General features: G+C 37.8%; 1 protein-coding gene across 6 annotated transcripts in view; it reads right to left on the reverse strand.

Moving 5' to 3' along the window:
* Nucleotides 1-3,479: 3,479 nt before the first annotated feature.
* Nucleotides 3,480-14,735, reverse strand: part of relch (RAB11 binding and LisH domain, coiled-coil and HEAT repeat containing) — a 240,500-nt gene continuing 229,244 nt past the window's right edge. For all 6 annotated transcript variants that reach the window (XM_051929028.1, XM_051929027.1, XM_051929026.1 and 3 more), the window contains one exon: nucleotides 3,480-4,048. In XM_051929028.1, the coding sequence (XP_051784988.1) occupies nucleotides 3,928-4,048 (121 nt within the window). In that variant the 3' untranslated portion in view covers nucleotides 3,480-3,927. The remainder of the gene's footprint in view (nucleotides 4,049-14,735) is intronic.

Here is a 14,735-nt window from a genome sequence, read left to right on the forward strand (position 1 = left end):
AAGATATAAAGGAGCTAGACCATGTAAAAAAAAATTACCTGGATTGTGAGGGAGGCGTCAGTTACGGCACAATGGCCAAGTGGTGTAATTCCCCAAGGGTGATCTTACTCATAGGATCATTATTGTTGAGGACCTGAGCGCCTGGATTGGGCCAACGGATGCCCACATAACACCTGGCTGCGGCCAATAGATGGTCATATCCCGGGGGTGAGGCTGGACTGCGGGTCTCCTGAGGGATTGCCAATCAGGATCCTAAGCTGTTTCGTCATGTGGTGGGTGTAGCAATGCACTGTACCAGTGAATGCTCCCCTACCTGACCTGACCTTGTCAGCGAGACTATCAAGCATGTGTTCATTGTAAGTCACAGAGTGGACAGTAAAACCCATTTCCTTATTACAGAATTTAAGCCAATGACCGCTCTTTTTCATTACCTAAAGATATTGAGCATACCATAAGAAAGAGAGAGCAGCAGGGACCATATGATTCTTAAAAGGGCAAAACAAATAGGTGCATTAAAAAAGATGTAATCATATTGAGAAACCATTTCGTCCAGACTGTAGGGATCAGAAAAAATCAATATATGAAAAGGCCTATAAAACTGGGAAAATTGATAGAGAACATTATGTAAGGAAACAGCAGCTTTCTCCTGGAATGTGGGAAAGGGAATACAAAGGTTACATTCTTGGAGTTTATGATTTAAATGAAGGGACCTGAAACACTAACAAAATACAGTAGATCTACTGTACTGTAACGTATGATCAGACCTATGAGTGTGAAAATGAACATGTTGTGTCAAGTTAAAACCTTCAAGAACAGTTAAGAACAGACAGAGTGACTATCTGTAAATATATTAAAATCCCCCAGTAAAGAATCACAAAAGGGCATACAACTGAAGCAAGTGTAATTTTTTGGGCAGAAAATTGAAAGAAATTTAACGCAATTAGTAGTGAAATAAAGGTGGCTAAAGATGTTACATTGAGGCAACAATCTCATTTACTTTTAAACTGCTTTGGAGTATGGCAGCCAATCCATAACCTTTACTCTTCAAATGAGGATTGGATAACAAAACTTATACCCCAAAGTTGTCATCAAATTTAAACACATATAGTACCCTGGTTGTTACTATGTCTCAGAAATCAGAAATAAGCTAGGCTCTGTATTTGGCTAATTACATCAAGAAGGAAAGATGCCTTACTTGTAAGGGAGAGGCAATTTCCCACAGCAAGTTTTATATGATTAGCAGATGCAGAGTCCATAAATGGGAATTGCCCAAATTGGACAGAGACAACAGTGGTCAAATCCACACCTCCTCATTGGTGCAACATTTAATACAAGACTAAATAATCTGCCTGCAGGTCCAGGGTGACAGAAAATTAAGAGGCTGAAGGCCAGTGCACATGAAAATAACATCTGGGAGAATAGTGAATGAATCATGAGCGCTGCTTAAACCCTTGAGCTTTACAGTGATAATAAGCCACAGAATCAAGCTGAACATTCACGCTTTTCAGCCGCAATGACGATTATTTGAGTGCCATATCAAAACATTTACCATACTGACAACCCAGCAGTCGCAATTGGCTGTCTTTGATCATACCTTGGAAATTTTCAGGAAAAATCTAATACCAGCATGAATTAGAGAATGCACCACAGCCAAAAATCAAGCAACCCAAGAAAAACACTTGCCAAACAGCAGACATAAGCAAGTGGCTTTCCATGGTTCTCGTTGTGACTCTTACTGTAGATATATCTATATTGTGTTTTGCAAAGTTTGAATGCTGAATACTTGCATTAGAATCATGTTACTTACCACTCGCCAGTTTTGTGATAAATCACATGACCAGCAGTATTATTGTAGTGAAAAATTCAGAGCCCCGGGAAAAATTAGATGGTAAATAATTCAGTTGACAGCTTATCAAAATTTACTACTTAACCTTAATCTGTTCAGTATGGAGGAGTACTTTCCACAGCAAAATTAGGAACAAGGCACTTACCAAAGAGGAGGGGTGTAGAATGCAGCGACACCCACAATAGTACAGGACAGAGAAAAACAAAAAAGCACAATGCAATAAAGCGAAGATATGGATGCATGCACATATTATTTATTTCCTTTAATTTCCACTTATCTGTTTTACAAATGTTGCTTGGTAAAAGATGTGCTTCAGTTGATGTGGACTGCTTATAATAAATCATCTCATGAATGAGCATAGACTAAGTGTCACTTTAATGACATTTACTTTGTTTTTATTTAATGACAAGATGACCGTCTCCATTTCTAAAAGAAAGTGTTACTTACAACTGTAATCAGTGCATTAATATGACTTTGGGGCAATTAACTATTGTTCCTTGAAGAATTTCTTTTTCAAAGCTGTGAACGGCCCGAGTCCTGCATGTGTGGATAGTTTTAAGTGCAAGGACATCTGATTTTTCACAGGGCTCTGAATTTTTTATTACACCGTTCTTTTGCTGAGTTTTTCACAATTTAAAAGACAGGTGTCCTAAAAAAGAAAAAGCTTAGTCATTTTCAAGGCACAGCTGTTTTTTTTTCCTAAACATGGTATAGTCTCATTTGCTATAGGAAGTTGTGTTTGTTATTAAGTGAAACAATTTTTATACATTTAAAAAAATAATTGTTGCAGATTAAAATGGGATCTTTTACGCACCTATTGGCCTAGACTTCGAATTTTTCCCCCCCAAAACTGACTCCAATGGAGGTGTACACTTGTACACTAAATCCACTCAGATGTAAGTGTAACAGATGAACAACTGTGTACTTACCCATAAAGTAAGTAAAAAGTTAATGTGTGTGAATTGTTATTTTTGACTGCTTTTTTGTTCCTTTATTCCTTTTCATTTTTTTATGTTGTGACAGACACTTAGTTCTTTTGGGTTTTGGATGTGCACATATGTGCAGTGCTCCATTATGACATTTAACCAGATGTGTTGAAAACTAGCAATTAGTGCTTGTGTTTTGTCTTCAGTCCAGCATATGTATTATTTCATTTTGTGTTAAAAAATAAAAATTTAAAAATGACAGAGACCAGAGTAAATCTTTTGGTTCTTGCTACTCATCTGAATTAAAACCCAGGTTGTAAATAATTAAGGTCTGTAACATAAACATGGCCTTGTCAAGATGCTACCAGCATGGCAGCTTCCACAAACAGGGTATCAACCAACCATCCTGAGAAGCTTTGTGGTTGTTTCTAAGAACCGCTGGGAAAAAAATATCCTGCAAACAATGTGCATGGTTGTGTTTGAAAAACTGACACAATATAATAAAATTAAGTAATGATAAAAATATTTTTGCAACAATATATACTGAATATGGGATTCTTAAGAAACACTGAGAAACCGGTGATTAAAAGTAATGAAGACAAACAGCCTAACAAGGCAGAAAAAAAAACGGTAAACCTTTCCTCCTCTTAAGTAAGCAAAAATAGAAAAAGGACATAAAAAAAAAAAAACTCAAGTCTGTAGAGCTATTACAATTTAAATACACAATTGTTCTTCACTTTTATTACTTCATGACATGGACTTCAAATTTACATTATACAGGTACCGATCAAGTAATTCAGTGTATTGTACAGTTACATTGTGTGAGACAATATTACAAAAACAAAAAAAAAAAAGGAAAAAATCCAAAATATTACCAGTATCTTTATAAAAACAGGGTGGAAACACTGCAACACAAAACAAAATGGGACAAACATTGAACACACACATACAGTAGTGATAAACTGAAAATAAAAATATTATAAGTGAATAACAAATCAATTAAACGAAGTGCAAATTTCTTTGGAGGTTGGAGTAAAATCATCATTAAGAAAACATAAAATCAAAAGGCAGACAATTGACTTCAAGTACGAGGTGCTGGACTCTTGGAGAACCGGTTTAGTGTCACATAAGACCATCACCTTCACCTTCATTTGTCTACTTCTTTCTTTGAAACACATTTGCTAACATGGCCCCAGAAGTGGTCAGCTGGCCCATTTTATTTAAGAACTTGGTTTTTGTGTCTTCACTCACAAGACTTGCAGCTATGGACATTGAACTGTGAAAAGACAAAAAAAAAGAAAAGAACTTGTGAGAAGAATATTCTAGGTGAACTGCTGTACCCAACCTTTTAAACAGAGGTCACTCTGTCCTGGAAAGATGGTTCTTCCATTTAAAGAAAATAGGAGTTCTGAGATGATATTCTACACAAAAATGATGACTTTGGATGCGATTTGTCTAGTTTACATAATTCTCGCCATCCACCTTTGATTCCTCTGATCCACAAGGCAGGTTTGCCCACAGAATCAAGTGTCACAGGTAGTTGTTTGCTGTTCACACCACTGGGTTCTGTGCAAACCCTTAAAATGGCTGTGTGAAAAGTTCATTATTGCAGATGTTTGGGAGATGCTAGAACTGAAACACTAGTACTAACTATCATGCCACGTTTAAAGTCAGTAAAGACACTAGTTTTTGCTCATTTTATCCCTCAACTGAACATTAACTGATGCTAAATTCAATGTTCTGTCTGATTCATTTCACAAGGTGTTGATATACACAATTGGGTGGGGGTACCTGTTAAACTGGCAACTCAATGTTGATGGTCAACTCTGTACTTGCTCAACATAAATCAGTCTCTTCATGGAGGTAAATCCAGCACAAGCTTTCCTTCCTTTGAGGAGTGTGAACAGATTCTGCAGTTTCAGATAAGAATTTTAAACGAGTATAAGATACTGAAGAAAGTGATACTGAGAGTGATTCTGGATTGTTCACAAGTGGGGAAAAGGAAAGGAATCACCATTAATCACATGTGTTTACACAGACTTCTTACTAAAAATGAAAATAAAAAAAGTCTTTGGTCTTAATCTCTCCACCGTATTTATATCTCCTTCTACATCATTTCTCTAAATGTTACTCTTGGTCAATTAACTGATGTATGAAATACAAGAACTGGAAAACAAAGTTAGCAACTATCTTCATCATCAGTTATTATCAATGACATCAATTAGATTTTGCAGTCCTGGTCACAACAACTACATCTTTAATGTCTGAAAACAAGACTTGAATAATTTGATAAAACGGCTGTTCATGAACTGTACTGTTGTCTAATGAAAGACTGCCATCTTTCTGCCAATCACAACTGCCATCCTATCTTCAAATCTTTTCTCCAAATCAAAATCCCAGGAGACAGTGGAAGATCCAATAGACAATAACCTCAATGTTTGAACATGCATTCTTTTTCTATGCTATAAGAGCATTTTTTGTAAGAAGTTAAATTAGCTATACAACCCAAGTGTGACTCATATGTAATGGCTACGTATGCTGTTCTTCACTGCTGCTTCTGAGGTATATTTGTGGGTGCATAGCTGTGTGAATGAAAAACAATAATTCCTTACAAAGTGTATGCATACTGCAAGAGACAGCTTTATTTTCCCTGTTATGTGCATGGAAATTTTTTAAGGTTTCTTTTTTGTGATCTTTATATTAAGAATGGTTAAGACAATAGAAGTTAGCAAAAGCAATAATCTTAAGAACATAGAAGTAAAAAGGTAGAGAAACCCCACAGACTAGGAATAAGAAAAGAGTAAGAGCCATAAACCTAGGAAAGAGAAGGGAAAGGCAGTAGAAGGGGTTGATGACAGAGAAGACCAAAAAGGAGAGACAGAAGGAACATGAGGAGGTACACTCAAGAGACATTTTCAGAACAGTATATACATGCATACAGGCCAGTTGATTGATCCATAGCAAAACTTGAAAGGTGTAAGGTATAGAAATTCTTTATATTAGAACAATCTAGATGAAAACAGGCCATTCAGCCCAGCAAAGCTCACCAGTTGTATCCACTTACTTCTAAAAAAAAAAAAAACATCAATTCTACTTGGTAGCTTATTCCAAGTGCCTGTGGTTCTCTGTGTAAAGAAAAAAACTTCCTAATGTTTGTGCGAAATTTACCTTAACAAATTTCCAACAGTCTCGATCCACTGTACTAATTCCCTTCATAATTATAAACACTTCAATCATGTCGCTTCTTAATTTTCTTTTTCTTAAACTAAAAAGGCTCAACTCTTAATCCTTCTTCATAATTCACCACCTGTAGTCCTGGAATGAGCCTAGTTGCTCTTCTTTGGACCTTTTCTAGTGCTGCTAGGTCTCTTTCTGTAGCCTGGAGACGAAAACTGTACACAGTACTCAAGATGAGGCCTCACCAGTGCATTGCAAAGGTTGAGCATAACCTCCTTGGACTTGTACTCCACACATCATGCTATATAACCTAATATTCTATTTGCCTTCTATATTTACTGACATTAAATTTCATCTGCCACAAATCTGCCTAAGCCTGTATGCTTTCCAAGTCCTTCTGAAATGATTTAACGGATTCCAAATTATCTGCCAATCCACCTATCTTGGTATCATCTGCAAACGTAACCAGCTTGTTACTTATGTTCCTATGTATATACATCCATTATCCAACATGCTATATCCTAACTACAGGGTCACGGGGGTCTGCTGGAGCCAATCTCAGCCAACACAGGGCGCATGGCAGGAAACAAACCCCAGGCAGAGCGCCAGCCCACCGCAGGGTGCACGCACACACACACACCAAGCACACACTAGGGACAATTTAGAATCGCCAATGCACCTAACCTGCATGTCTTTGGACTGTGGGAGGAAACCGGAGTACCCGGAGGAAACCCACACAGACACGGGGAGAACATGCAAACTCCGTGCAGGAAGGACCCGGGAAGCGAACCCAGGTTTCCTAACTGCGAGGAAGCAGTGCTACCCACTGCGCCACCGTGCCGCCCCCTATGTATATCATTTATACATATTAAAAATAGCAGCAGCCCTAGCACTGACACCTGTGGAACACCACTATTAATATCAGCCAATTCTGATAAGGTTACTTGCACCATAACTCTCTGCTTCCTGTGTCTGAGCCAATTCTATAGCCATCTACAAACTTCACCCTGAAGTCCCACTTCTTTTAGTTTGATGCTCAGCCTTTCATCTTGCACTTTATCAAATGCTTTCTGAAAGTTAAGATAAATAATATCATATTCTCCACTTTGATCATATCCTTTTGTTGCTCCCTAATAGAATTCCAGCATGTTGGTAAAACACAACCTCCCTCTTTTGAACCCATGCTGACTATTCCGAAAAACTCCTGTACTTGCCATGTGCTGATCAATGTTATCCATAATAATTCCTTTTATTAATGTTCCTGTGATGTACGTCAAGTTTTACTGGCCTACAGTTGCTTGGACCTACCCTGTCAACCTTTTTATGTAACGGGATAATATTTGCCATTTTTCATTTGACTTCCTAAAAATGTGTCAAGGGTTTATATATGTACTTGCTAGCCTCCTTAAGAACATATATAATCTTAAACTGCTACTTTGATTACTCATTTCTGTGGGTATGTTGTCCTATTTCGTTTTATAGTGCCAAACTAAGTATACTGACCACCCCTTTGGCAACAAGATTCATAAAAACTGAAAGAACAAACTTAGTAAACATAAGTTATTCTTTTATTTTAACCTGTGCCATCAGTATGTTTCTATGATGTGAACATCTACAGTTACCTTTATCATCTGTGAGCAAAACTTGAAGCTTCAACAGTGGACATCTACATATACAGAACATGAAACTTTATAGGAGACTGTTATAAGAGAAATTAGTATGCAATGGGTAAAAGCACAATAAATGCATCAAAACTGATTAATTTAAAATAAATAAAAATGTGCAATTGTACAAACAAAAAGGCCACTAGTGACCAATAAGGTTTCACAGAATAACCTTATACAGCTAAATAAAGCAGGAATAACATTGCTGCAAAACAAATTTTTCCACCTAGGGGAATTCCAGATCTAGCTGCATGACAAAGGAGGTGGGTAGCAAGTTAGACATGAAAATTGACATACTATAGGTTAAAGTAAAAATGCCAGAATATCGAGAACAGAAATGTTATCAAACAGAAATAGGATTCCTGACCAAAATTAGGTTAGAAAGAGTAAATAAATTTGTATGAGTTTTCAGTATATTGCATAAGTCAATTGCCAGACACCATTCTACCTATTACCTTTATCCAGCATCTTCCCATTTCCCATACTAGTTTAACTGGCCTGGTTTAGGAGTAAGTGAGAGTACATGTGCCCTTTGATGGGTTAGTGTCCCAGCTATCCCCGGGTATCAGCACCGATATCTCAATTTAATTTGATCCTGAATCTTAAATAGTAAATGTTATTCTATAACTTATCTGTGTGTTATGAATCTCCATGTAGACACCCTTCAACTAAACCATTCAACAAATTTATTGCCCTATTGGACCGGTTGCTCCCAGTGTGACTGGCATGCAGCATGCTTGTCTACAACACATCCAACACACATGCCCAGTCATTTCTAATGTGTGCTTGTCACGTGGGAATCTGCTGTCTTGGATGTTCAGCTGTCTGAATCAGTAGTATGTCCACACATCTGATTTAAGTGTGGAAGACGCTGATTTCAGTTAAAGAGGTCACACCATTTTATGCAAGATTAGTAAAGTGCTTTTTCCGTAGAAAACGTTAACAGGCGCATTAGAAACATCTGCTGGATCGGACACCAAAAACGAAGATAAGCAAAAATCTACATATAGTAATTGAGCAGGGTCGAGAGTCACAAGATTGAACTTTAGATTTTAAGAATCAATATTAAATAGTTAAAATGAAAAAACTTTATTGGAAAAATCTATATTTTTACCTGGGCCTATTCCAAACCAAGCTGTATCACTGCACTGTACACGATAATTGCTCAAGAAAGTGGATTAGGCTGGGTTCAGTAAATAGATGGATGAAAGTTTAGCATGTGCTTTATACACATCCAATGACATTATTTTATTTTACTGGTATCACAAAATTGTCTTCTTTATTAATCACATCTTAACTAAAGTATGTTGAATTTATTAACACTAGAATTACCAGAGTCTACGAAAAAACTCGTAGATCCGGCCCACCTTAAATCCCTTTACACCTCTCCGTCAGCGTCTTTTGTCTTGTAAATGTATAGATAAGCCCAAGCAGCAAGCAGCCTGCGATACCATCCCCTCACCGCCTCAGAACGGGCAAGAGTTCTCCTAGTTTCTTCCTTTGATTATCTGGGAGTGAGCTACCCAGAATTGTAAGGGGAAATAAGTGATGTGTGTTTTGTGTCTACAACAATCTATGTAAACACATCATTAAAACAGAAACGCTTTTCATGTTTTAGTAATAAATGACAAAATGTAGACATGAACTGTATAATGTGTGAAGGCTGAAGATCAAATTTCCAATAAACACTTTCACAAAAGGTACAAGTACAATACAACAGCTTCTGTGGTGCAGCGGTAAGAACAGCTGACTTATACTCCTGAGGTCGTGGGTTCGAAACCAGCTCCCTCGTAAATTTACCATTTTCAGTAGTGAGCTGCTCTTATTGTTAATATTATACAATAAAAACATACATTTGATTTATGTCTGTTACAGCCGGTGTAAATTTATAGTACTTGTAAAAGTTAGTGTTTTTTACTTTTATTCTCTCACTCACAATAGCGATACAATACCCACCCCCTGCCCCAGATCTGACGCTGTTAGTTTTTATCTGAAACTAGTATAAACTGTAGATGTGAGTGGTGTTTTGAGACAATGAAACTGGAAATTCTCTGATCTGGAGAGACAAAAGCTGACACACAAATGCTCGTTTTCAAATAATATTGCATTAGTGCGATGATGTTTTCTGATTGGTACTATTCAGGTTATACAATGATTTCTTCAAAATTTCACATATATTTGTCACTTTTTTTTTTGCCCGGTGCTGCGTTGACATCATGCACCTGAAGGCATGAGCTTATTCAGTTCTTAGCAGGAGCACACAGGTGGCTGGTTGCTGTGTGCTACAACAAGCTTGCCTTGGCATTGATCAACGCACATGTAATGCACAAGGCATGCGCAAGGTCCTCTGAGAAAAGAAGAGTGTTCTTTACTCACCTTGCAGAGGAACATCATCATTGCTTCTTACAAGAAAAGGCAATGGAAAAAGAAAAAGAGGATGCAACATCGACAAGCTTCTGTTCCAAGACCGCTGCTTCCCCCAGGAAAGCAAACCCAGTCAGTGTCAGGTGCCCCTTCAGGGTAAAAGGAACCACTGCATAGAGAGAAGTGTGTACATTGCAACAGGTACACATGACAGTCCTTGGGTTTATGGGAACTGTTAACATTTGAATTTGATGATTGCATATAGCGTGGAACTGACCTCTCTGTACTATTATTTACTCTGCATGTCCTGGAGTACAAAAGAAACTCCACCATGCACCAAAATGCAGAGATTGGGCAAGATCGGGTGGGGAAAAAAATAAAAAAATAAAAAAACGCGGTCACTGATTACAACCGCAAGAAGGCATGCAAATTAATATGAATAATATGACTAATGTTGCATCAGTGCCACAATGTTTTCCGAAATTTACTATACAGGTCATAAAATGAATAATTCCAAATATCATATATACCTATCTCTCTGTTTTTTGTCAGTGCAGCTTTGACATCATGGACCATAAGGTGCATACTTATTCCGCATGAGCAGAAACATTCAATAAAACTGAATAAAAAAAATTCAAGTGACAATGAGATACCAAGAAGCCAGATTCACCAGCGTTTGTGTGCCAGCTTTTATCCCCTCAGATCAGAGAATTTCCAGTTCCATTGTTTCAAAACAGCACTCACATGTACAGTTTTTCCCAGTTTCAGATAAAAGCTAACAGCGTCAGATCTGGGGCGGTGGTGGGGTTTGTGTTGTATCATGATCGTGACTGAAAGAATAAAAGTAAAAAAAAAAAAAAAACCCTAACTTTTACAAGTACTATAAATTTACACCGGCTGTTACAGACACAAATCAAATGTATGTTTTTATTGTGTAATATTAACAATAAAAGCAGCTCACTACACAAAATGCAAATTTGCGATGTAGCTGGTTTCAAACTCGTAACCTCAGGATTATAAATCAGCAGTTCTTACCTCTGCACCACGGAAGCTGTCGTACTGCACTTGTACCTTTTGTGAAAGTGTTTATTTGATATTTGTTTTAACGATGTGTTTACATAGACTGCTGTAGACCCAGAACACACAAAATTATTTCCCCTATACAACTCTAGGTAGCTCACTCCCAGATAATCAAGGCTTGAGCTGGGAGAACTTCTTGCCCATTCTGTGGCGGTGGTGGGGTCAGTATTGCAGGCTGCTTGGGCTTATCACCACATTTACAAGACAAAAGACGCTGACGGAGAGGTGCAAAGGGAGTTAAGGTGGGCCGGATATAAGAGTATTTTCTTATGCTTTAGTAATTCTAGAGTTAAAGGAACCATGAATTTTGTATTTTACCAAAATATTCAAAAGAAGAATATCCAGTCATCTGTCCATGATCTGAAACTAAATCTTAATTGGCTATGCTGCTGGACAATGATCAAAAGCAGAAAAACAAATCTATAAATTAATAAATTTAAGTTTGGGAGTGGCCTAATCATAGTTCTGACTTTGATACTGTGGCAGGACTTGACACAAGTAACTTGCACTTGCAAAACTAACAATATGTTTGAATTAAATCAGTTCTGCAAAGAAATATGGGATAAAATTCCTCAACTGCAAAGACTAATATAAAATTGTAGGAAGCTTTTTGTTGTGAATATTGTAGCTACAGCTGCTGCAACCAAAAGTATTGAATCTATGGGGGCAATTAATTTATCACATGGAAGATTGGGGTGTTGGATAACTTTGTTCCTTGAATAAAGAAAGAAAGTCCTGGAGCAAGTTTCTTTTCTCTAGTATTGAATTTTGTTTAAATGTCTGAGGTTATTAAAAATATGCTAATACGGAGAATCAAGAATTGGGCAAATTATTTTTCAAAGCACTGTATGTCTTTGGAGTATGTTTATTGATTTAATATTGTCACTTGTACAGAGTACAGTGAAATTCTAACTTACATGTGGAAATCAACATGCAGCATATACAGTGCATCCGGAAAGTATACACAGTGCATCACTTTTTCCACATTTTGTTATGTTACAGCCTTATTCCAAAATGGATTAAATTCATTTTTTTCCTCAGAATTCTACACACAACACCCCATAATGACAAAGTGAAAAAAGTTTACTTGAGATTTTTGCAAATTTATTAAAAATAAAAAAATTAAGAAAGCATATGTACATAAGAATTCACAGCCTTTGCCATGAAGCTCAAAACTGAGCTCAGGTGCATCCTGTTTGCCCTGATCATCCTTGAGATGTTTCTGCACTATATACAGTTCATATAAAGATTATAATCCCCCCCAAAAAATTTCACAGTTTATTAGTATATAAAATTAAATTTAAAATAACATTACTTATACAGTAATCCCTCGCTATATTGCGCTTATATATATATATTGCGCATATATATATATATGTGTGTGTGTGTGTGTGTGTATACAGTATGTGTGTGTGTGTGTATATAATATATATATATATTATACATACAGTGATCCCTCGCTATATCGCGCTTCGACTTTTGTGGCTTCACTCCATCGCGGATTTTATATGTAAGCATATTTAAATATATATCGCGGATTTTTCGCTGCTTCGCGGGTTTCTGCGGACAATGGGTCTTTTAATTTCTGGTACATGCTTCCTCAGTTGGTTTGTCCAGTTGATTTCATACAAGGGACGCTATTGGCAGATGGCTGAGAAGCTACCCAGCTTACATTTCTCTTTCTCTTGCGCTGACTTTCTCTGATCCTGACATAGGGGGATTGAGCAGGGGGGCTGTTCGCACACCTAGACGATACGGACGCTAGTCTAAAAATGCTGAAAGATTATCTTCACGTTGCTATCTTTTGTGCAGCTGCTTCCTGAAACGACATGCTGCACTGTGCTTCGCATACTTAAAAGCTCGAAGGGCACATATTGATTTTTACTTGCTTGTTTTTCTCTGTCTCTCTCTCTCTTTCTGTGCTCTTGACGGAGGGGGTGTGAGCTGCCGCCTTCAACAGCTTTGTGCCGCGGTGCTTCGCATACTTAAAAGTCAAACAGCCCTATTGATTTTCCTCTGCCTTTATGACAGTCTCTGCTCCTGACTCCTTTGAAGAGGAAGATATGTTTGCATTCTTTTAATTGTGAGACGGAACCGTCATCTCTGTCTTGTCATGGAGCACAGTTTAAACTTTTGAAAAAGGGACAAATGTTTGTTTGCAGTGTTTGAATAACGTTCCTGTCTCTCTACAACCTCCTGTGTTTCTGCGCAAATCTGTGACCCAAGCATGACAATATAAAAATAACCATATAAACATATGGTTTCTACTTCGCGGATTTTCTTATTTCGCGGGTGGCTCTGGAACGCAACCCCCGCGATGGAGGAGGGATTACTGTATTATATTTATTTAGTGTTTCACATTTGCAACTAATTTAGGCCATTCTGTGGAGATTTGTTTTCACTTTGACATAAAATAGTCAGTGTCACCATTTCCACTTTGACTCAGTGTTTTATTACAATAAAATGTGAACACTTCCAAGGAGGTGACTAATTTTATAGGCACTGTAAACAGTAAGATAGACACATGTGTACAGTTAGGTCCATAAATATTTGGACAGAGACAACTTTTTTCTAATTTTGGTTCTGTACATTATCACAATGAATTTTAAATGAAACAACTCAGATGCAGTTGAAGTGCAGACTTTCAGCTTTAATTCAGTGGGGTGAACAAAATGATTTCATAAAAATGTGAGGCAACTTAAGCATTTTTTTTAACACAATCCCTTCATTTCAGGGGCTCAAAAGTAATTGGACAATTGACTCAAAGGCTATTTCATGGGCAGGTGTGGGCAAGTCCGTCGTTATATCATTATCAATTAAGCAGATAAAAGGCCTGGAGTTGATTTGAGGTGTGGTGCTTGCATGTGGAAGATTTTGCTGTGAACAGACAACATGCGGTCAAAGGAGCTCTCCGTGCAGGTGAAAGAAGCCATCCTTAAGCTGCGAAAACAGAAAAAACCCATCCGAGAAATTGCTACAATATTACGAGTGGCAAAATCTACAGTTTGGTACATCCTGAGAAAGAAAGCAAGCACTGGTGAACTCAGCAACGCAAAAAAGACCTGGATGTCCACGGAAGACAACAGTGGTGGATGATCGCAGAATCATTCCATGGTGAAGAGAAACTCCTTCACAACAGCTAACCAAGTGAACAACATTCTCCAGGGGGTAGGCGTATCGATATCCAAGTCTACCATAAACAGAAAACTGCATGAAAGTAAATACAGAGGGTGCACTGCAAGGTGCAAGCCACTCATAAGCCTCAAGAATAGAAAGGCTAGATTGGACTTTGCTAAAGAACATCTAAAAGAGCCAGCACAGTTCTGGAAAAACAGATGAAACCAAGATCAACCTCTACCAGAATGATGGCAAGCAAAAAGTATGGAGAAGGCGTGGAACAGCTCATTATCCAAAGCATACCACATCATCTGTAAAACACGGTGAAGGCAGTGTGATGGCTTGGGCGTGCATGGCTACCAGCGGCCCTGGGACAATAGTGTTTAATGATGATGTGACACAGGACAGAAGCAGCCGAATGAATTCTGAGGTGTTCAGGTGTCTGCTCAAATCCAGCTAAACGCAGTCAAATTGATTGGGCGGCGTTTCATGATACAGATGGACAATGACCCAAAACTTACAGCCAAAGCAACCCAGGAGTTTATTAAAGCAAAGAAGTGG

Source organism: Erpetoichthys calabaricus, chromosome 6, assembly GCF_900747795.2.
Source record: "Erpetoichthys calabaricus chromosome 6, fErpCal1.3, whole genome shotgun sequence".
NCBI lineage: Eukaryota > Metazoa > Chordata > Cladistia > Polypteriformes > Polypteridae > Erpetoichthys > Erpetoichthys calabaricus.